This window comes from Seriola lalandi, unplaced genomic scaffold (genome assembly GCF_002814215.2).
Source record: "Seriola lalandi dorsalis isolate HSWRI2012SDOR001 ecotype SW California unplaced genomic scaffold, Sedor1 jcf7180002054872, whole genome shotgun sequence".
Lineage (NCBI taxonomy): Eukaryota > Metazoa > Chordata > Actinopteri > Carangiformes > Carangidae > Seriola > Seriola lalandi.
The window spans coordinates 707,536-732,530 of NW_019525425.1; the positions used below are offsets into that span (position 1 = coordinate 707,536).

Here is a 24,995-nt window from a genome sequence, read left to right on the forward strand (position 1 = left end):
GTCAAATCTCCATCTTCTAAGAGAACATGGTTATTATCTATCTACTGGCATCAAAACATCTTTGAGATTTCCATAAAAAGACATTGCGCAGACAAAAGGAGCTCCCAGTGTTGAGGAAATACTTTTTATTTCAATAGACCTCAGAGTTTGTATATTTTTCAAAGATATAATTGGAATCATTATCAAGATTGTAAACAAAAACACAGAGTGATATGGATTCCTCGTTGAAAAGGGGCCATTATCAAAAAAAAGCAAAGAAATGTTTTTGCTCTGGAAGTGTGTTAGTGTGAGTGACGCCTCGTCGTGGCTTGGCTTCGTTCATGGCTTTTGCTGGATCTGTTCAAGTGGCAGCTGCATTTGAGTTGGATATTTCAGACGTCTCAGGTCCTCCTCCACCTGACGCACAGAAAACACAGTCACACACAGAACACGAACAAACACCAACGATTTTCTGTGGGATTTTAAGAAGACGCAGGGATCATAACTGTTGTAGCCCCTTGAAACAATGAATAAATGAGTGATGCAATTTTCTTAAACAATTATTATGTTAGCATGTCACTACGCTAAACTAAGATGGTGAACATTCTTCACATTACACCTGCTGAACATCAGTGTTAACATTCTGATATTAGCATTTAGCTCAAAGTGCTGCTGTGCCTAGGTTCAGCCTCACAGACCTGCTAGTATGACTGGTAACTCTTAGTTTTGTTTGCTAATGTATAAAGCTGTTACATTAGGCAATTTACATGTTATTTGATTTAAATTCTGGAAATAGTTGTTAAACTTATAGCATATATGTGTCCAGAACATGTTAGCGAGGTCTCTACCTGTAGCCAAGGATTAAGCCATTGTGAGGTTATAAAAACTGAACAAATCAACCAACCTGAGCCAGTTCATCCTTCAGTTCATTGTATTTGTTCACATTGAATTTCTTCTTAATGGCCCCCTTATAAAAGTAACGCAGGAACTGTCTGTCTTTAGCATCTGGGTACAAATAATCCTGAAAGAAAGAATAAAGTAGTTATGCTGTTAATGCGGGGAGAAAAAATATATGCATGACTTCAGGTTTAACTGACAGTATGTTTAAGAAATAGTTTGACATTTTGTGAAATAGATGAGATGATTGATACCATCTCATGTTTATGAATTTTGCCTTCTGGCTGTTTCATATTTAAAAGTATGCTTATATGTGAGACTGGCATCAATCTTCTCATCCCACTCTTGGCGAGAAATAAGTGTATTTCCTACAATGCCGAACTATTCCCTTAACTGTAAAAGAACAGAACTGACGTGGGTTAAATGTCCCTTAGACTTGCCTGTTTGGTAAGGACGTAATAGGAAAAGGCTCCAATGCTGGTGGCGTAGGTGATGAAGTAAGTGACGGGCTCCATTACATCCCATGAATAGACCCACCAAGTGAGCCAGGCCAGAGCACCACCCTGCACAGATAACAGGGCCATGCCGGTCCAGAGAACCTTGGATGACTGGAACTCTGCTGTATGGGACAGCTGTGCCTTCATCTGTCAGGAAATAATACAAGGACGACACGTTACTGGCTAATTCACAGAAGCCTGTGCAGAAAAAACTAACAGGTAAGAAATGCCATCCGTCACTTCCCATACTGTACTGAAAAAATCAGTAAAAAAAAACAGAATCAACCAGCTATAACACATCAAGTACCTTTTCTAGAGGTGAAAGTTCCTGTTTGAGGTTGTCCAGTTTCTCCAGCAGCTCCCTCTCTTTCAGCAGGTGGTGTTCAGGCAGGTGGAGTGCTGTGTGTAGCAGATGCACAACATGCTTCATGTCCTCCAGCTCCATGGCGTGCTCACTTGACGTACACACTGCAACAGAGGGCACAACAAGGTGGATGGAGGATGGGAAAGTGAGATGAGTCATACCTGGAGAGATAATACCTACTATTTATCAGCAGGACTAAGTGTAACTGAGAGGAAGGCAAAATGAGGGTAATTTATGGCTGGAGAGAAATGTGTTTATACCCTTTTCAGGCGACTGGACGTCATAGACTGCATCGTTGATGACGAGCTGGAAGTCCTTGTCCAGCAGAGCATCTATCAGCGTGGTGTTGGCAACACGATCTCCCTCTGTCAAAAGAAGACGAACATCCAACTGAGTTCTTTTATCATTCTTTAATCATATAACTTCATCTCTTTTCTTACAAACTGCCCAAATAAACACAATAAAAACACAAAACAGAGACAGAAAATGCATATAGAATATAATGAAATGCTAAACAGATCAATCCTGCATATACTATATAAACCTCAGACAGAAACTGCCACACAGGAAGTCTAATTTACAGCTGAAACAAAGTTACTCATCACTGCAAAACCAAACTTGTTGTGTGCCATCTACATCTGACCTACTCCACCAATTTAGCACTGTACTCCTATAACTTTGCCTGATGTCATCTTTTTTATTCCATGCATTCTTCTTCCTTGTCAAAGGTGTTATATGGATAGCAGTTAATGTAGTCTTAAGCCATAAGCACAGACAAAGAGCGAGCTACAAAGGTCTGATACAGATGTCACCTCTTTCTAACTCAACAACCCCAGATTTTTTTTTCTTTTCATTTTCAAACTTGTAGTCCTCAGTCCTGACTAACGCTGACTCAACATTTGAGGCAATTTATCATTTTTCAAGTTCCAGTCACAAAAGGCTTTATACAATGAATTTCGCATATGAAGCAGTATTCCCTAACAATATAGACTTAAATGTGTAAAATCAGTGACGTTGCCTGTTAGGGCCATAACTTGTGCATTGTCGGTGACAAGTAAACAGCATCATTTTAAAGGGTCACAAGCCATAGTTGGGAAGCACTGATCTATTGTGCTACAAATGAACCAACATACTGGCAATGCAAGTTACTTTTCCCATAACTGTTCTGAGGTTAAAAAGCACAACATCAAAATATACTTACAGTAGCAAAAGTAAAACTACTCATTATGCAGAATGGCCCATTTCAGGATAGTTAATATTATTTTAATGGATTATAATTACTGATACATTAATGTGTACATGATCGCTATAATGTTGCAGCTGGTAGACGTGGGGCTAATTTCAACTACTTCATATACTGCTAGGTAGTTTAATCCATAATAATGCATCATAATTTCTTAGTTGATTTGTTGTATTAATAATGTGAATCTGCAAAGTAACTTGTATCTAAAACAAATGCAGTGGAGTAAAAAGTGCAATACTTTCCTTATAAAATGGAAATACTCAAGTAAAGTACAAGTAAAATTATATTAGTATTAGTATATTGCTAATTAACCCTTTAAAATCTTGTGGTTGGATTTTTAAACAATCTTGCAAATCAATCTAGAAAATGAGTTAATGATTTATGAAATTATATCCAGCAGGCATCCTGCCAAATTACTGTGTGCAGCTTTCAGCGCTTACACACAACTTGCCAAACCAGGGCTGCAACAAAAAAAACCCCCCAAAAAACACGGTCAAACCAGACCGACAACACCTGAAGAATGTGGTCGACTCAGTTTGCGCATAGCTAACACATGCTGTGTCATACCCTTGGAGAAAACAGAAGCGGTAACTCCAGGGTCCTCTCTCTGCAGATCTGTGATCAGGTCTCCTACACTCATCAACATGGGTCTGAGGAAGAACAGACACTTCTCATTCCTAGATGGCAACGGGACCTCCAGAACCAAACGGCCATATTTGTACTTCAAAGACACATCTGCAACACAAAAACAGGGAATCTACTTTCAGAGGGTTGTGACATATAGCAGTTTATTTTCATGTGGAGGTAGTAACAGTATATTACCACTGGAGGGCGGGAGGGTACTGTAGAAAAGAGCCTGACAATTTCCAAGCAGAGGCCACCTCTGTTGAGCCTAAAAAGAGAAAGATAGAAGGAAAGAAAGATGACATATGGTAGTCAACAGTTTTTTTAACAGCTTATTCAGTTTGTTCTGTGTGTTAAAAAGTACACCCCTCCCTTGGTAAACACTTGTGTCGGCAGACAAAGGAGAGTAAATAGATACAAAGCTTCCTGAAAAAGAGGATCTGAAAAAAACCCATCCACTTCAAAACAGGCTGCCAAAAGGCAGCATCAATTGAGTTGTCTGTTCTTTGGCTCTGCTCTGAGAGTGCTTTTACGCTAATATGAAGTCGTCTATTGCAGTCGCTGCCTGTTGAAATGCTTTACCCTCCCTTAGTAAACAGCGTGAAACTTGATCAGCTGATTGCGATTGTGCAGATTTAACCGGCTCATTTGCTGATGCAGGATTTTTCATTTAAATTTAGGCTACGGTATTTCATGCTTAATGAAATGCCACTGTGCCTCTCTATACAAAGTACTATCACTCTGTAAGACTTCAAGTCTCTCCCACACTCCTGATAATGGAGAGTGCATCCACAGGGAACACTTCATTATTCTAGTCAGCAGGACTGTGTCCTGTGCTTGGCATTTCTGAGGCCTCGTCCTTATAGTTTTCATGCAGACTCATATTTCTACTCAATATTTAAAGCCACTGGGATGTGATACAAAGCAGCCATTTTAGCATTAGGGCCACACATTTTACTGTAGACATGTTAGGCCTAGTCATAGCAGAGTAATGACTCACAATATTCCATGCTCCAGTTTTTCTACGAAAAGCTCTCCACACTAGCCACACCCCTGTGGTGGCGCACAGATTCCTCCACAGTATTTCTTATTTAGCTGAGAGTCAGAGGGGTCCCACTTGCATACATCTTTGTCCAACTGACAATCAACGATGTGGCAGCCAGTCTCTCCCACCCCTTCGTCCTCCAGCTGGGAATCTGTTCAATCGATATCACATTAAACAGGAACAAGGGAGCCGCCCGTTTTTATGGGCCGAGAAAGCAGTCACGCCTGAAGGCACAGTGGTGGAGCAAGAGCCAGATACGCAGTCCTTCACACTCCACTGCTTAGGAGTGGGGGGTTCAACATGAAAACCAACATTCACATACACCAATGAGTAACTGTCCACGTGACTTGAGGGTTTTGTCTCAGTCATAAGCTGGACCACAAAGATGCAACAGCGATCCAGTGGCTAGAGCCAGAAGGTGAAACATTATAAGGGCTTATGCACCGTAAAAAAAAAAAAAAGACACCACATGTTACCTGAGGATTACAAGTAAATTTGAACAACTAGGTCTGTTGTAAAACTGTTTTGTCTTGATTTTTATGAATACTGCATATTCCAAAAAGAGACGAACAAAACGATCCCAGTGAGACAAATTTGAGCTGCTCGGCTTGTGTGAGATCTCCAGATGTTATTATTCAGCTGAAAGCACTCACAGAGCTTCACCACCTACACATGAGCACACCAGCTCTCCATGGAGAGTGTAGAAGAGGATTTTTTTTTGTAGATGATCCATGTGAATGTACATCGATATTTGAAGGGGCACGCCACAGATTTTTTTACACATGAAGTGCTGTTTATTTGTCATGAGTACTTCTCATGAAGTACTCATCATCTTCTCACTGTTAAAGTTTTTTTCTGTGGCTCTGGGTGGACCTTTCCAAAGTCTGGGAAAAAAAAAAACCCTGGTGCTGTCATCTCAGTTTGCGCTTTGGGCTTAAAATATCTAGCAGAAAGCTGGTGATACAAACTGATGCTGTGGTGTTTGAAAGAGGAGAGTGTTTAGGAGGCAGTTAGGTTCTCATAAAAAATGCCATTCACCTGCAATAGTGAAATTGTAGAGACCAGTGTTTCTGGAGCTTGAGTCATACAAAAGTCAAGCTATCAGCCTATGCTGCTTCAATTTTGATGATACTTTTATAATCTGTATCTTGTGAGACCCCCAACTTTATGGCAACTTAAATTAGTGAATAACCCTATCAAATAAAAAGAGTGAGGAATGCCATCTGAAACCACAAAAGCTAAAAAAAAAAGCATTTATATTCTGATTTTAAAAAGCTTTTAGTTGTGATATACACAGAACTGTATAGAGTGGGCGATATGGTTAAAATCCCGTAATGTTATCCTATAGCCTATATGTAATAAAGAAGCAATTGAAAGATTGCTTCTGGCTAATCCCTACAACTACATACCTGACAGTTCATGTGTTTCATTGCATTGATGCAAATATTATGCAAAAAAATAAATCCACAGTACCATAAAGCAGTCCCACCTATTGATTTGCAACTACAATGGCCTTATACAGTGATTCCCTCAGAGGGTCCCAAGATCTTTCTGAAAGGTCACAAATAAGATTGACAAATATATTTTTTAACTTTTCTCTATTTTTTTTTTTATACAATATTGTAAATGAAAAGGCCTCTAAAAATATTTTAATGCAACAGAAGAGACAAAAACAAAAATCACCCTTTGGTTGAACTGCTCACAAGTCACGTCTCGACTGAGGCCATAATCTATCATGTCACCGTTATAAGGTGTCACAAGCCAAAAAGGCTGGGACGCACTGGCCTAATACACATAGAGAATTAAAGATAAAACTGTCATAATATAAATGGTATATTATTCTGTGAGTGCTCATAATTAACCACTGACAGCAAGCACATTACCATGTTAAACAGCCTGGAACTGCATTTTAAATTCCGCCCCTACAGGCGCAGCCATAGCTTCTTCTTTAAACTGAGTGATGCAGGCGCTGACTGCCAACACATATGACAACACAAGGAAATAAAATGTGTATACCATGTCACTCTCATTAGCATTTCATGTCAAGGTAGTATTATAGCAACATTTGCACTCACATTGCACATTGATTGGTGCCCTGCTAATGTGAAAACATCAAGGGCGAAGCCAGACTATTTGTCTCTTGTCTCTACTGACTGGGAGGGTATGTGAGTGTGTGTGTGTGTGTGTGTGAAGAGAGTAAGATTAGTGAGTCAATTCAACAGCTGAGTGCCTCCAGGCAGTTTATATGCTTTGTGCACATATACCAAGCCCATTCTAAATCAACAGGACGTGGCTACTGTGACAGATAATGTAGCTTGAGAGCTGTGTGATGATTAATAGTCAATTTCCAAAGCCATGCTCCTGGCCCTGTGTTATTACTGTCTGTAGGATAAATACTCACACTTTTACTTCTCTCACCTACATGTTCTACCTCTGTTCTGTAAAATGCTCTTACACATCACAGCAACAATGTTTTACTTTTATAGTAAAAACTATTTATATATATTTAAGGGGATGAGTGTCATGTGACAGACCTCTAGGGTAGAAGCTAAAAACGGAGACCACCAATTTTTCTTTTGAAACAGACTACTGAAAAACAGCAGATGAGCTTGCCAGCCTCATTACACTTAATGACAGAAACATAGGGAGCGAGTGCAGTAATGCTTTTTCGTGCCTTGTGGGAATAATGGGGACTGCTGCTGTAAATGCCTAGAACCCACCGGCCAACAGTACAGACAATCCTTTGGTATTAACAAGACAGTCTAAAGCTATATTAGCTGCTCTGTGAGGCTGTACCTATTAAGACACAGCAGTACTTTGAGCTAAATGTTAACATTAGCATGCTAACATGTTCACAATTACAGTAATTCATAATGGCGCAAGAGAAAAACTCAGGGGATCACAAAATTAGGCTTCATCCTCTGAGGACCTTGAATATTGTTAAGGATCAACCTGTTGCTTACATGGCTAGAAATAGCATAGTAGGTTGGTTAAATGAAAGGAGAAATATTGTTAAAAATCTTTTTGTCACATTTGTTTCCTAACATTTATAAACGCAGGTACTGGCCAAAATCTAGAAAAAGTAATGTAATGCTTTATGGATGATGCAATATGGAAGACTGTGAAGGAAAAAGCTGATATAGTGATACTGAAACTATTGCATGACTTACATTCATTTGAATTCATGATAAATTACAGTTCATGCTCTTATTTGCCCTGAATTTTAATTGCAATTTAATTACATGTTGATTAGTCTTTTTTCTTTCTTTCTTTTGTTTACACATGTAAAGCGTGTGGTAGACAGATAATAAGGCTTGCAACCAAAAGCAAGAAAGGTCAGCTCTGTCCCTGTTGGAGGGCTATCCATTACTGTAGAAGTACTAACAAAAGAGGAAATTTCCAATCTCAGTGTTGCATGAATAATGTAATGTTTCATTGGGGCAATTCTCATGGAAAAAGACAGACACACCCATAGATTATTAAACACATAAAACACTGTAATGCCTGAACGAGCGCAGACACTGCAAATATATGAGTAACAGGCAATCACACCCTCGTCATGTCACAAGACGTATAGCCTGCAGAGAGGAGTGGGCTGTTCTGCTCTACATGATAACGAACGTCACCGCTGGCTACTCAAATGAATATTTGTCTGCTTATCAAAACTAAACACACTTTCCAATTACACGGCTAATCGCTATCCAGAGTGCAGGGCTGTCACTGTCTCTCCATTGTCCTTCACACATTTTGGGAGTCAATTTTGAGCTGCAGGGAACAACGCTGCGCACCTGCTCCTCAGCACCAAATAATTTCCTCCAACTGTTCGTTCTCGAAGCAATCAGCTGAAAGTATATTTACCCCTTGATCTGACTTATTTTATGCCACGCCAACAGGGAACTTGGAGAGAGGAGAGAGAGAACATGGGGTGTGAAAGCGGAGGGGTGACACACCCTCATCTCCCTCTTCTGCAGTAAAGTCTGCTGGAGCAATGATCACGGTTATCATGGTGAAAAGCAGCCTCATTTTCCCTGCAGTCTCCCAGCAGGTCACTCCATTATGAATCCTGTCACAACTGAGCTATGGCCTGTTGCAGACTTGTCATCACATGTTGCTCGACTTCCTACGGGTATTTCCTCCAACTCACCACAGGTTGGATACCACTAAGCAAAGGGAAAGTGACTTTTTTCCGCATAAATGCAGGTAATCATAACAGGATGCCAGTATCTTGCAGGGTTGACTTGAAACAGAAGGAAAGGAAAATGTATGCGTGTGATAAACGGCCTAAAGGCTGGGGTGAAAATCGAAGGCTGCCAAGAAGTGAAATTGACTGACTGAGAACAGCCAGTATTCTTATCATGAAAATGATTTGCATTGAAGCATTTTGTTTTTCTGTTATCAAGTTAATAACCTGGCCGGGTTAGGAGGACGAAGGGAAAAAAGAGTGAGATACTGATGACGACAGGACGACAGATAACATGTTCGGTACCACCGAAAATCAAACTATAAAAAAAAAGTGTCAAAATGAAAAATTATAATTCACTGATGTATAAAAAAACAAAACAAAGATTTAATCTCTTTAATGCACAATAGGAATGTGAAGTTGGCTTTTCTTCAAGCAGAGGCTCTACGTTTCTGACAGCTCTCCAAATAGTTCCTCTGCCATGTGAAGACGGTAACCGTCTGTTTGAAAGAACTTCTGCAGAGGCAGGACTTTATTTATTTATCTATTTATTTATACCCTACATGGGAATATGACCATTTTAATACCACTGATCAACCCTAATTGCAGTGCTTTACCCTGAATCCCAGCACAACACAATGAAGGAGCTGAATGGATTAAGGAATGTGTGTTTGCAAAGGTTCAGAACAGCCAGATTTGGAGGAGCACAAACAACTCTTCCAAAAAAAACTAAAAACAACTTTCCATCCTGAACTAAAATGCAAAGCTGCCACAAAAAAACATTGCCTCTGCCAGCTTGAGTGAATAATAGTTCCCCTTTAGGTTACACAACACCAGGAAATGCTTCATCACAAGGGCACACCAGGACGAGAAGCACACAAGGTAACTAGTCTGTTGTTGGATTGAGAACTACCTTGAACTTATTTATATAAAAAAAAACAACAAAAAAAAAACAACAAAAAAAAACACACTCGGTAAGAAAAGATTTAAAAAAGAATTTAAAAGGGATTGGAAATTCTTTCACTTGTTCACTGTTAGATTATCTGGATTCCTTTGTCTTATGAACATGTTATGACTTTCAATACTCTTACCACACCGTGCAGTGCTAAAATTATTTGGGGATTGTTACCACAGACTCTGTTGCAGCAGACTAATCATTCTCACCCCCATTATTTTCCTTTGCCAAAGGCTTCAGCTGTTGTTTAAATATCATGCAGCCATATGGGTGTAACTGATAAGGCTTAATTTGTAGGATTCACACATTATTGGTCCGATGTACAGTGTATCCACTATATATTGTTGACAAGACAGAATATCGACCACATTATATAACTTGCTTACTTACTTACTAACTAGATATCAGATGTCTTATCTAGATATAGATGTCAGAAATGATCTTCATCTTAACCACCAGGTGTACCAGTTAATACCAGGTATAAATGGGGTTTAAAACTCAGCTACTGTATTTCTCACACTATAGCTCTGCTAAGCAGCGCTGGTCCACAGCTCAAGTAGACCTTGATATCTACTGAAACACAAGTCTGAGAGACTCCCTCAGGGTGATGTTCACGTGCTTCTACCAGTCCCATTCTATTTCTGTGGATGCTGCCCTAATAAAGAACAGCCTCTACTGCTGGCATGACCTGTCCTGACACTGAGAAACGAGCTGTCTGGCCTGCTGGAATGAAACCTCCTCCATCTTAACAGTGCCATGTCGGTCCGTACGATGAAAGATGCAAGGCAGCAGATGGAGCCTGCAGTCAGATAAAAACGTCACCCCGTTCGGTGACAAAGTGAGGCCTTCCTCAGCTGTGCTAACGTTTTGGGGTTTAAAGTTTCTGTGGAACAGAAAGCATTTGTCTCTATTACAGGCGTATGATTACATTATTTCAGCACACTCAAAACCCCAACGATAAATGTGTAAAGATAGACAATAATGACAAAACAGTTTCTTCCTGAATGCTGAAACCCTGCTTGAGCGTGTTTTGTTTGTCACAAGCAGTGTTTTCACACCACGCATAGAGGAACAAAGTTATATATTTTGAAATACATGAAGTGATGCACTTCAATATATAACTTGCTTACTTACTTACTAAAAAGGTACAGTATGTTGGGAGTGTTGTTAACCTACTAAGCACAAAAACTAGAAGTGGTTTCGACTACTGTTCTGTGAAAAGTGAAAAAAAATATGCATTGCAATATTTCCAGTCCTTTCTCATTGTGGTGTCTTGTAACAGCAGTTAGCCAGGTAGTCTCCAACAAATCCAAGAATCACAGAGCAGAGTTACTGCCGTGCACAGACCTGGCAACCCCACTAGGGCTTTTAATCTCACGTTAGACAGCTCCAATTCATAAGTTCTTCTAAAACCTCCATATCTCATTTGATCTATTAGCTCACTACACAGGACAGGCTGTGAAAATAAGGTGTTGGACATACTGAAAGTTATGTGTTTCTCTTTCGATGGACCTACAGTGGCAGTTTACTCCTCTTCATCCCGTTTAGCCTCCTGAACCTTTCAATACTGCATGCTCGGAGAGAAAACCGATATTGATCTTCTCATCTCACTCAGGAAAGAAACTGCAAACAAATGTATTTCCCAAAAGGTCATACAGTTCCTTGTATGTGTTACTGGTAATACAGGCAATGAACAACAGACAGTCGCTGCAGAGAAAACTCAGTATCACTCATCTGCATTGAGAATCCCGCAGGCCAGTCAAATATGCTAATTTGCTTAGTGGTATTTCAAGCTCCCTCATATAATATTTACCTGTATAGTATTACAGTATTGTCTATTGAAGAGAAACATATTATCTGACAGCACCTTCACTTACTGGCATAAAATCCAAACTCCCTCTAGGCACAATACTTTGCTGGAGGCGGTGCAAAAATTAAAGCAGATCTTAAAGTAATTTGTCTCCTGTGGACTCTTAGTGGGTAACGGCTTTTTTTTTTTTTTTTTTTTTTACAATGTATAATAGAAATATAACATAAATATGACAATGACCCTAGCTGCCCACAACAGATTGTATCTGAATTGTCAACAGCTTAAGCTAACATCTACTCACTACTCAAGTCATGTCTGCTGAAACTGCACTATAGTTGCTGTTATGAGCAGTTTTCGAAGCAGGGATTTAGCAAGGATTTGCAAGTCAACCAGATATTTACGGTCAAAAATTCATTTCATCTTCCACAACCTTTGGGGTGACCCCTGTATATTTCATCAACTGCCATATAAATAAAATGAAATCACTTTATTTCTACACCTTATCAGAAACATTCTCATACAAAACTGACAATTTGCTCCCTGGAATTTGAAAACTGATTTTTCTGATTCTATGCAGGAGTGTTCTGTCTTCTCAATGTCGGTCTTATTACAGGTGTTGCACAATTTTAAACAACCTGTAGTGCAGCCACATCATTGCTCTCCCAGCTTGTACAGTACTGAGTTGACAACAGCTTTTTGATACATTTCTACATGGATTCTGAAACTGCACACCACTGAGTCAGATTGTTTGAGATTTAAATTGATATTCCGGCTAAAATCTGTCTGTTTGATTATCAAACACTCCAGCCAACCTGTAGGTTGTGGAGGCCTAGGGGTGAAAGATGCAGACCATGTGGTTGCAGGGACCCTAGTTACATATCACCTCTATACTGTTTTGTGTCTAATAAAAGGGGGGGGGGGGGAAATAACCCCGAAATAATGCTTTCCATCACAATCACACAGAACAGAATCTGTGAGCAGCTTCAATGCTGACAAGGTTTCACTGCAGTAAAACGTCATCAAATTATCCATATCATTATCCATTATCCAAATTATCCATATCTAAGTACTCCTTCAGCATAATCCACTTATCTGCTATCTACTCACATTTTGCTAAGACTATAGCCTTAACCATTTGGTGTGTCTTCACCCATAGAGGGCTAAATGGGGTTTGCTGGTCTCTTGGTGGCTATAGGAATCCTTATGCCATTTGAGAAAGAGGCAAACTGCAGCTCCTGTTTTATATACGGTCCAGTCTAAAAATAGAACTCATCTTAGTCATTCTTGCATGCAGAGGTGAGTCATGGCAGCTTGCCAAACCAACATAATGTTTGTTTGTTTTTTTTGTTTTTTTTTTTCAATTCAAGAAACTGTACATCAATTTTCACTCAGTATGGAGACTTTCATGGCATTTAGCCCCTTTCTCCCTGCACTGTCAGAGATTTGAGGTGTCCAGTTGAGATCTGCATGCTCACGACTCAGCTGACCTCTGCAATTCCTTGCAATGGGTGATAAACATGGAATGCATGTGGGTTTTAACTTTATGCAGCATTTCCCTCCTTCACTTTTTACAACTGATTGCATGTGATGATTTGGTGCCTTGTATCTTTGACTTTTGCACCTTATGATTTGTAATGAGCTCTACATACAGGGAAGCACCTGATGATGCTCAATACTGACACATGATAAAGTAAGATGACGTCTATGCTGCACACACTGGGGGCTGCAGAGTATGGAGATGTTAGTGATGTCTCTTACTGAAGAGTACGACTGAAGAGCTTTCTCATAAGAGTAATTCAATGAGCGCTGCCTTAGTGACGAGATAATGTTCAGTAATGAACACTTTTCAAGGCTGATTGACTTGGACAGTCGTTTAGACGTCAGCAGGCAACATAAACCCCTGCAGAGCTAGGTGCTGTAATGCAATTTAATAATTTATTATATATTTTCTGTATATGTTTTGTTGGTAGTGAATGGAAATTACAGGACACAAAGGTGGAGAGCTAGAGTGACAGACAGAAGCAGAAGCGAGAGCTGCCTTACTCCAGTTATAAAAACCTCCACCAAAAAGAAAGTGAAAGATTGATCTTTTTTTCTCTTAAGTTTACATCTGATTTTAGGCAGTAAAACAAACACGGCATGTTGCCTAAAAAGCCGAAAAAAGCAATCAATTTAAGAGCAGCTTATATGATTGAAGTTAGCGACTCAAACCGACTGTTTTCTTCTAAAAGCAGGAAGCCAGATCATCAAAAGCCCAACAGACTTAAATAGTTGCACAGTGGTGTCGAAACTCTACGCCGAATTAAATTACTTAGTTAAATGATTCATTTACCTGTTGAAGAAATGTAGCCGGACGAGTAGTTTTGAGACCGCAGTGAAGAGGCTTAAGACTTCCCAAAAGTCTCGCCGCAACTTTGCCGACCATCCGCACCGAAGCCATCGTCAGCCGTTGCCCGTCGTCAGCCCGGCTGTGTTGTTCGGACATACCGGGTAGAGATACTTCCACAAACAGCGTACCAGAGACCGGTGTTCCGGTTGAAAACGGGCTGCTGTATGTGTAAATAACAACAGATGTGGTGATAGCTACGGGACAGAGGGAGGCACAGCCCAGCCTGAGCTGCATTCCATTCCCTCCTAACAACATCCGAATCCGCTTCCTTTGCCCCCCTCCCCTTTTTTTTCTCTCTCTGTTTTGCATGAATCAGCCAGCAGGGAACTGAACAGTATGTGCCATCCCAACCAAGAGAACGTAAACTGGCACCGTTCCGAAATCACACACCCCCACCCCCTCCTGACCTAAGAGATTAGCTGGCTAAAGGTGTGCCAGTCGGTAAAACAGCAGCTGGTAAGTAGGTTTTACTTAGCTGGGTCCTGTTTTCAACTCGTTTATTAGCACGTGAATACTTGTTGCAAACTTCAAAGCGCCAGCACACATGCATTAGAAGAGTAGTTAATAAAATAAGACTCAGACCCTTCAGGGGTCCTGCTGGACTTTAACGTTCTGGACCTTTTGCGCATGTCACTCACAAATCTACCTGTGGTTTGTCTTAATCTCAGTTTATTTTTCAAGATAGGTAAATTTGCTGTGTTGTAAAAGCCGAAAATAAAATGGTCTGAGAACTGTGTTAAAACACTGTTAGCAGTTAGCATAGACTGCTGTGTTATACAGCTTCCAGCCCTTGGTGGAAGCACTGAGCAGCACTCCAATGAACAGGAAATCATCTCCGCCATCTTGGATTTCAGGTAGAGGTGTTCAGATTAAGGAGGCTATAAGCAATCTTTTACAAAAACAATGTATCAGATGACAACTTGAAAACAATGTCACAGTGTGAAAGGGGTAATTTAGATTAATTAATGTAGCTCTATGGCCACAAAATTACTGTTTTGGTTCACTCTCACCACTCTCATAGTGTTGTTAGTAAAAGCCCTAAAAACCCACTTTGGCTACCACAGCAGACAGACACAGTTAGCAACTAGCAGAGTGAATATTGGACTTATTTTTGTCAGGTGGCCAGAAACAGGACCCCAGCTGAAAGCTAACATTACACCATAACTGTTGAATGTGTAAATAAAAAAACTGTTGCTAACATGTTTGCCATATCAATTTAAAATGTGATAATACACTCAGCGAGCTCTTTAGCCTCCCTTTGCTCTCAAATAGCCAAAGTTGGAAACATTCTGCTCCACGTTGACATGATTGAATCGCATCATTTGTGCAGATTTGTCTGCTGCACATTCCTGCTGTGGATCTCCTGTTCTCCCACCAAGGTGCTCTACTGGGTTCAGATCTGGTGTTCATGTAACCAGTTTGAGATGACTTTTGCTTTGTGATATGGTGCATTATCGTGCCGGAAGTAACCATTAAAAGATGGTCAGTTGTGGCCATAAAGAGATGCACATGGTCAGCAACAACACTCAGATATGCTCAAATGATTATTCATTGGTATTAAGTGTGCCAAGAAAAGATTCCCCATACCATTAAACAGCCACCACCAGCCTGGGCTGTTATCACAAGGCAGGTTGGGTTCATACTGACACCAAGTTTTAACCCTACCATCTGCGTACCTCAGCAGAAATCAGATCAGGCAGGGTTTTGCAGTCTTCAGCGGACCTGTTATGGTGAGCCTGTGTCCACTGCAGATTTCTTGTCTTGGCTGACAGGAGTCGAGCCATGCGTGGCCTTCTGCTGTTTTAGTCCATCTGTCTCAAGGTTTGACGTGTTGTGCATTCTGAAATGTTCCTCTGCTCACCACAGTTGTAAAGAGTAGTTCTCTGAGTTATTGCAGCCTTTCTGTCAGCTCCAATCAGTCTGGCCATTCTCTTCTGACCTCTGTCATCAACAAGGCGTTTCCGTCCATAGAACTGTCAATCACTGGATGTTTTTTGTTTTTTTGAGTAAAAACTCTAGAGTGTTGTGTGACTGTTGTCCCAGGTGATTAGCAGTTTCAGAAATACTCAAACCAGCCTGTCTGGAACCAACAATCAAAGTCACTGAGAACACATATTTTCCCCCATTCTGATGTTTGATTTGAACATTAACTGAAGCCCCTGACCTGTATCTGCATGATTTTATGTATTGCACTGTTGCCACACGATTATCTGATTGAATAATTGCATGAATAAGCAGGTGTACAGGTGTTCCTAATAAAGTGCACAGTGAGTGTAAGCCTGTGCTCTGTGTTATGTTGGATTCATAACTTGTTTCCACTGCCCCCAAGTGGCGGGAAGTTAGCCTGCCTTTAGTTATGTTTGCATATTCAATATTTGCTCTATAAGCATCTTTATTTGAATGAAATGTCCAAAGTTGGTGTTTCACAAACATTTTTATGTAAATTACTTGAAAAATGTTGACAATTACACATTACTTATTGAAAAAATAATGAGATATCTTTACATATTATGCAGGAGCAGATGCAATTAGTGACATTTCTCTTTACATTGTGCTTTCCTCAGCCCCTGTGCCAAGCTGACTGGACCAGTAGATGCAAGACGAAACTTATGTCAACCCCCCCATCCAACTCCTGGTAAGACAGCAAACATGCCAACACTCCAAAAATGTTGGACTTGTGACTGAAAAAGTAATAACGCACTGTAACTCACTACTTTTACTCAATAATGCATTACTGCCCAACACTCTAGTATAGTTGGGCAGTAATGCATTGTTGACAAAGATAATCATGGTTAGTATGACTCTGAAAGCTTGAGTTTACTTGAGATTATTTTTAATTTCCGAATGAGAGAATGACAAGAATGTATTTTCCGATTACACGCCCGTCTTTCAACTTTTCACATTATATAAGCAGTTCTTCAGCTCGGGACTGAACCCAAACAAGCAATGTTTTGTATGTGGGTCTGTTAAGTGTAACTGTTTGGGGCTCTTCAAATGAAAAACTCTGGAGCGCTCTCTTAGACAATGAAGTTACATTTCTTAAGGTTTTTGGTTGTATCACTCAATTCTGAAAGTGTTATTTGATGTTGGATATGATTTTGGTGCGGCTGAAAACAATGACATGAGTCATACCGTCTTAGATAAGATAATAAGGAAAGTTAATTCTCCCCCTCATGACCTTGGACCTTGGACCTTGGACCTGGATGGCTTGGGAAGAACTAGACTGACCTCACCATACTTGATTAACATAATAAATAATGATTTCATTTGGTAAAGTTGCTCTATGTGTGTGGGAAGGTTAAATAAATTATTTTTTTTGCATAACTAAATATTTGACTGAGAAATATGTAAAAGTCCCTTTCTATTTGTGCTCTATTTGTTGTAGGTGTTTGTATGAGAGACAGAGAACAAAGGGAGAATTGGGAGAACACAATTAGTTGTAATTGAAATACATGTACATTTATGTTTATTGCCATAGAGCATCTGTGCATGCATCATTATTTTTAATCAGTCTAATTGATGCCTGGTTCCTTGATATGGGCTTATGAGTTCTTCGCCTTCAAATGAATCAATGAATCCTCATCTGTGTGGTCAGTAAAGGAGTAAATTGCTCATGGCTCTCATTCTGAAGAATGACCAGTCCAAGTGCCAATCTGGAAAATCACATACCAAATACCACTGATTGTGGTAACTGCAATCTGTTCATTAATATTTAAGCATAATATAGATAAGCTTACACACTTGGCAAGCTGAGTCTGGTTAATGTGATCTGTATAACTGAGTGCAGTAGACAACGTTGTATCTGTTTTTTTAACCTACAGATCTTCAAGCCCAACAAAACTAAACAAATGCTTTGAGAACACTTCCCAAAAAACATGTCTCTACTTTGGGGAGCGTTTGTGTAGCTTTTCATCATACAAACAATATACTGCAATAAAATCTGTTGTTAATAAGGTATCTTGTAATGGGAAAAAACTGCAGTGATTGTGTTAATCCTCATAAGGTTACGAAAAGGGCATGGTCTGGTCAAAAGGGAGACATTATTTCACTCTCTGATCTGATCCTCCCAGTCTAAAAAAACCCCTGTTTTACTAAAACCTATTAGATACACAGGAGTCAGGCCCCCATTCATAAAAGCATTTGTTCATTTGTCTGGCTTCCTTTCCTTATGCTTTTTCTTATCTATCCTGCAGAACAGTGCAATGAAACCTGTGAGCTTGGTGAAAGTCATCAATACTCCCAGAGAGAAGATGAGAGAGAGAGATGACAGAAAGGCTGGATGCAATCAATATGGTCTTGGTAAGGAGGTTGTCTTTTTTTCCTTTTTGAAACCAACCCTTTCTTGTATTTTCTAAATGTACATTTATTCAACATGTTACAGAGAAACTGTGAAAAGAAAATGTTGCGTCATTGGTGAACACAATAAAATTATGGTATTACTAAATGGTTTATTACTGTATTACTGTAATGAGTGCCAGTCATCACTTACCAGCTTTATTTGAGACACTCCAGTGCAATCTTCTGCCCAGTTACTGTTGCCTTATTCCTGATCAGCCATTATCCGTCACCCTGCTGCTAGATTTATCCTTTCATACTGGCCACAAGCTGACTGATTAAGACTGCATTTAGCTCTCCTGCTGAAAGCAGTTATTTATGGGAAGTATGTGCCAAGCTTCTTTTTCTAATGAGTTGGCTAGTGTGCTTTAGGCCACTGAGAGAAGCTGCACTTTAATAATGAAATCTGATTGCGCAGGGTTTTGTCTGCCTGTTAATTATTGAATAGCAAAGTGATAACTTCACTGCAGTAATTCCATATTTGTCATTACAAAAGTCTTATATATAAAATGCTCTTGACCCTTTGTGTATTTTTCTCATTAAGTTTTTAATTCTTGAAAAGAATTAACGTTGGGAATTAAAACCAAACACTTCTTTCAAACTTCCAGATGATAGATATACTACGCTATAGGATGGATTTGTTGTAATTTTCCTGATATTCTCTGAGTATATTATTTATTCTGCTGCTCTATATTGCAGGTATTACAGCAGTAATATGGATTTAGAGAAACTACTCAACTCCATTGTTGCTGGCATCGACAGAACAAAACAGCAGAGTGAGACGACTTGATCAGTGAGTTTTGTTTTGCTTTATTTCAATTCAAGAGTCCTAAATTATTGATTGCACAATCCTTACACTGTCAAGTTAGTAAAACACTTGTTTTAAATGGTGCCCTCATGAACCATCTTGAATTTGAGATTAGGCTGCCCCCTGGAGCTCTTGGATTAGTATTACAAAATCATAACACACAATCAATACCACCACAAAAAATAAACACTATATTCACAACCAAACTCCTACAGATAAAGTAAAAAAAAAAAAGCAACAGTATTTATCTTCTTTATTAAAATAAAATCTACATAAGCATAGAATACCTTGTTGAATTCTTACTGATTAAATAAATAGAAAGGGTTAAAGAACAGCACTTTTCTCACCTTTTGGATATTTGGCACCATCTTGTGGTATGAAACATGCAGGTGCTCTGAAAACGTTCAGTCCAAGAAGCAATAAATTAAAAGAGACGTGACAATGTCTTAAATACCAGGTGGATTCAAGTCTGTGTAAAGCTGTATGGTTTCGTTGAGATCACACACTGTCCTCACGTTCAAAATATATTTAGCATCTTCAGCAACATGAAGACAGTTTCAAATGATGAGGTCAATTACATAAGCTATAGAAAGGGTGATATATTTTCAAAACAACTCAGTTTGTAGTTAATTGATACCATTAAAAAAGGGAAATACTCAAACGTTTCCTGCAGGTCTGTGTTAATATCACATCAAATCTAAATTGCTGTGTTGAGAGACTGTCCTATACACAGAGGAACTCAGGCTTAGAGACAAGTTAACCCTTAATTTTTGATATCTGCAGACTGAATATCAAAGGTTTGTTGGAAATTATAAATGATCCACGTCAAATCCATTTGAGTTAATTAGACAGAAGGAAAAGACAAAATCCAAAAAAAGGCTGTATAAGCTTTCACTTCAAATATATATTATCTGTAGTCTGTCACTGTGGATTGTGTATTCAGAGTTACTGGATGCCTCTCTAACGTGTACAGGACTTCTTCTGCAGTATTTGGATCCTGCCATCTACTTTGTGTTGTTTTTATTAATTGTTTGTAATGCCTAGTTAGGTTTGTTTCACCGCTGGGAGTTAATTGGTGTAAAACAGGGTGAGGCACAAGTGTTGTTGGTATATTTAGCTGCAGTTTAATGTACAGTGCCTATAAAGGGGATCACTCCCCTCCTTGGAAGTATTCATGTTTTATTCCTTTGTTTTACATACATATACTGCGACTGACTGAGACCCAACTAAACATACTAATTATGTGACTTATGAACCAGTTGGCTGCACTAATGATCGAGGTGTGTCCTAATAAAGTTGCACACAAGTATTTTCTATTTGTAATTTATCAGATGGCTTTGTTATAGACCTGTTTTTACTTTGAATTTGTATTTTTCTGTTGGTCAGTGTCAATCAAATCCCCTTTGATTCAATGTTGTCAAACTTCACAGCAGGAATAAACACTTGTTACCGTCACTCTATCTTTCTTGCTGACCTAGAACAGTAGTTTAGCTATCAACCTGAGCTGCCGTGAGTTTGAGGTGTTCTGACGTAAGATTTTATTCAGACACCTGCCAATCATAAGCAAGTGTTTTTCTTTGGCACCTTACAATATATGATTAACATCCAAGCGTGTGTGTGTGTGTGTGTGTGTGTGTGTGTGTGTGTGTGTGTGTGTGTGTGTGTGTGTGTGTGTGTGTTGGCTGAGCAGAGGTAGTAGAAAGTAGAGAGCTGTCAGAGGCAGAGGGACGGGCTGTTGTTTGAAGTGCCGGGGAGCGAGCAGCTGAGGTAATTGTGTCTGACGGGCGGCGATAATGATGAGGCGCAGATCAGATCAGCTGCAGATCCCCTGCCTCCAACCCCCCCACTGCTTGCTTTCACTTTTCCCTTCTCTCCTAATTGACCGGGCCGCGTCTCCCCCGAGCCCCTTTGTTATTATTTATTAATAATTCATTGCTAAATAATTCACACCCTTGGACCCGCAGTGTTAATTGAGCCGAGTGGGGTGGCAGTGCTGCTGGGTGTGGGTGTGTGTGTGTGTGTGTGTGTGTGTGTGTGTGTGTGTGTGTGTGTGTGTGTGTGTGTGTGTGTGGCTGAAAGCAAGAGAGGGGAATGAATCAATAAAATTCATTATTATTAGAAGTAGAGGCTTAATTCTCACAAAGCATACTAAAAACATTAACATTCTCACTCTTTGCCTATTTTATATGTAAATTATAGGAGAGCAGGTAAATACATCAGTTTTCAATATTTAACTGACATCCCATCTAATTGAAAAAGCTCTTAGGCTGCTGAGTGTTCATCAACTCTTACATGAATATTTGAGTAGAGCTGAAACAATTAGTTGATCAATTAATCTTTTCATTTGACAGAGAATAATCAGCAACTATTTTTGCTAATTAAATAATTATCTTTTCCAAGATAAAGATACCGTACATTTGCTGATTCCTCAAATGTGAGGAGCGGCTGTGTTTCTCTGTTTTACATCATTGTAAATGGAAAATCTTTTTATACTGTTGACAACGACATATTGGGCTCTGGGAAACTATTATTTTCTCACATTTTATAGACAGATCAACATATATATCAATCAAGAAAATAAGCAGTAGATTCATTGATAAGTAAAATTACTGTTAGTTGCAGCCCAATTGGTAAACACACTGGGCACAAAGACATTGTTGAGTCTAATTAGTGAATAAAAATGTGATTATAAAGTAGAGCTACATGCCAATATTAAATTATTGTAGATGTATTGCATGGAGAAGAAACGGCAATACAGAAATGTTAAATATGTTGAGAGACAGTTTTATAGAAACAAAAATTCATATTTCAACTGTAAAAGCTAATGATAAACAAAGTTAAGAGATCTTAACAAAAATAGTTGTTTGTGTTATGTTCTTATATGAAACAATATGAATATTATACACTAAATCAATATCATTTTTTAAATTCTCAAATATTGGCATTGGTTTAAAAAGTCTAGTAGTGAGCTGTCACTAGTGGTGAGCTGTAATATAAAGATGAAGGTGGGCATGGTTACATGTAAAATTGTTATACAAGTGTCATTTACTGATATAAAATCCATATGAATAAAATTAGAAAGTAATTGATTGAAGTAACTGAGATTGTAATGAATTTATAGTTGAAGGACTATCATATGGTGGTGTTTCTGATGAATGCTGATTTGGTTTGGTAACACCCCTGCATTTAGCAGCAGAGCAGTCCAGTAGAGGTCAGTATCAGATCACCAGAACCTGCACCACATGCAGCGGGGCTGCTTTATGCGTTTGCCACGCTGCTGTTAATTTGAAATGACATGTTTTGTTTATGTTAAATTATTCATGCAACCTTTCATTAACACCCTAAACAAATACAAATAGCACAGCAGAGAGGGAATCATAGCAGTCACACTGTGCCAAAGAATGTTTTCTCAAGAAAGTGCCTGCTTGATGGTTTTCTGAAGCTGCTTACTGTATATTAGCACTGAGGAGCAATCATCCTGGTCCTAAACCCACTGGCCAGCTGGTGTTGCTCACTGCTTACTAACTAATATGCAACAATACATAAAATATGAAAAGGTTAGATTTGAGACGTTGTGTTGCCTCTGGCTGAATACCTCATCAAACTGAAGCCAATGTTTAAGATTTGACATTAAATTGAAAATGCTGACTGTTCCATAACAAGTAACAAAATCATTCGCTCTGTCGATTTTTTTTTTTTTTTTTTTCTTCCCTTTCTATTTCTCAGAGTCTTCCTCTGACTCAAACATTGGCACTGTGTCGAGTCGCTTGGGCAATACTCGTCTTCTGAGCATTGCCTAGTTGCTAAATCTCTTTTAAGCTGAGCAATATATCAAAAATCAAAGCAACTCTGAACCCAGGCTTTTAAAAGTTTAGATTTTTTTTTTTGGTTGGGGGAAATTTCTGGGTTTGGGGGAAAAAAACAAGTTTGCGAGAAAAAAAAAAAAAATCTCCCCAGTTTGTGTTTCTTTGGGGAATGGTTCATCTGAAGCTGTCGACAAGGTCCATACAAGTCTCCTGCTACCACGGAGCATACAGACTGTGTTTCATGCTGTGGTGGTTTGGGACCAGAGAGGAAGGGCCAGCAGAGAGAAATCTGTCTACCCGCGCTCGGTGTATACACTGCATGTATTTTTGTAGACATCATCGTACACTTCACTTAAACTAAGAGTACATCAAAGCATCCTCTGCTCCTCTTCTTCAGTTAAATCCTTCTGTGGTCCTTATTACCAAAGTGCTCATAAATGCCTTTGGGGAGTTGAGAAGAGGAAAAAACACAAACAAAAAACAAACATGTTTGCTTTTATCTTTCAAATAACTATTTATGCTGGTACAAATGAGCATTCTGAGAGGGGATCATATTGTATCATAGTGGGTGAGGATGTAAAGATTCGTGCTGACTGAAAAGAATAAAAGGAAGACGGCGTGCAGCGGGGTAAATTGTTTCGGTGACGTTTGCCAGAATGTCATCATTGCTGCTAGATTGAAGTGGGCTGCCAATCTGCGAAATGACGCTTTTTGATTCAGCATTGGTTTCAAAAAGTGCCAGCGAACATGAGATTAACAAATGGCTTGTACCAGTCTGTTTTTGATTTATTTTTGATGGCTCTGATGTGAGCATGGAAGTGAAGGGACTGGTTGTATATTCCAGTGGACTGCAGGGCCGGGGCCAGGGAGTAAACAGGCTCTCAGCGGCACAGAAGTCTTTCCATCAGGATAGAGAGTGTAACCCCATGGAGATCCTAGAGAGTTCTGAAGCCAGAGATGGTGAATAATAGAACAAAGTGAGGATGAGTCTTCTGAGGTTCCACTGCTCTTCAATATCCCTCCCTGCATGGAGAGCGGATGTGTGTGTGTGTGTGTGTGTGTGTGTGTGTGTGTGTGTGTGTGTGTGTGTGTGTGTGTGTGTGTCTGTGAGAGAGAGAGAGAGAGAGAAATGGAGAGAGCACTGATAGTTGCAACTTCTCCATCCATCTCAACTAAACTATGAAGAAAGCTAAAGTTACCTGACATGTTTTCCTCTTATCAAGTAAAACCCACCACTAAAACACCAAGTTTTGCTCGAATGAACAACTGTAATTGTGAACTAGCACAAAGACAGCTACAAGTCTGCATTCATATATGTGACGGCATCAAACCCGAACCCGTGGGACTGTGGGGCCCCCCCCTTTTTTTCTCTCTCTCTCTTTTCGCAGATGTGTATAAGAGACAGTGTGTCCTCTGTACATCTCCAACACCGAGAACTGACATGCGGTAAACGAAGAAATATTCAAAGGCAGGCTGGGGTTGCGTCTCCCACAGGGGTCTCCTTTTTACCCCCTCGCCACTGGTGAGAAATCAAAACTCTTTGGACGTCACACAGGCCGATTGAAGTTTGGTGCCTGCTCTGGAGCGGTCCCTTGCCCAATGATGGCAAGCTTCATTAGAGCTGTCAGTCAGGCCCTGGTGACGGGGCAGCGCCACAGGGCACCCTCAGGGCCCAATCAATGTTGGGGTCCCCAGGAAAGAGCCATCAAACGACCCTATAAGATGATGCTGTCACCCTGCATTGTCGAGCTTCATGCTCATCCCCCATTGATCACATGATTAATAGCTCAGCTCCACACTTTCAGCTCTGTATTTGAACTCTGATGCAAAGCTGTGGTCTTGTATTTTTAATCATTGACTTCCCATTGGCTCTGGTATGGAAATGTGCACCCTGGAAGCTCATATAGGAGCAGTCTGACTGAAACTCCTAATGATGAAGGAGAATGAAACTTCTCTCACAAACAGCTCCCCAGTAGTGGCAGTGGGAAACAGGAGCCAGTTGTTATTTTTTGCATCATTTCAGCTTGCATTTCCCAGTGTGTTGCAATCACAATGAGTCACAT

General features: G+C 39.7%; 1 protein-coding gene and 1 long non-coding RNA gene across 2 annotated transcripts; one reads left to right on the top strand and one right to left on the bottom strand.

The window, feature by feature from the left end:
• Window positions 1–110: 110 nt before the first annotated feature.
• LOC111671189 (mitochondrial calcium uniporter dominant negative subunit beta) lies at window positions 111–14,049 on the bottom strand. Its single transcript, XM_023428225.2, has 8 exons — window positions 13,927–14,049; window positions 3,803–3,872; window positions 3,548–3,715; window positions 1,998–2,102; window positions 1,681–1,841; window positions 1,317–1,520; window positions 884–1,000; window positions 111–396 (listed from the first exon to the last, which is right to left on the bottom strand). The coding sequence occupies exons 1-8, from the start codon at window positions 14,032–14,034 to the stop codon at window positions 319–321; spliced, it is 1,011 nt and encodes a 336-aa protein (XP_023283993.1). The 5' UTR covers window positions 14,035–14,049; the 3' UTR covers window positions 111–318.
• Window positions 14,050–16,545: 2,496 nt separating this feature from the next.
• Window positions 16,546–20,000, top strand: LOC147817868 (uncharacterized). Its single transcript, XR_015438591.1, has 3 exons — window positions 16,546–16,618; window positions 18,177–18,282; window positions 19,018–20,000. It is a non-coding gene; the product is annotated as an uncharacterized LOC147817868 (long non-coding RNA).
• The last annotated feature ends 4,995 nt before the right edge of the window (window positions 20,001–24,995 follow it).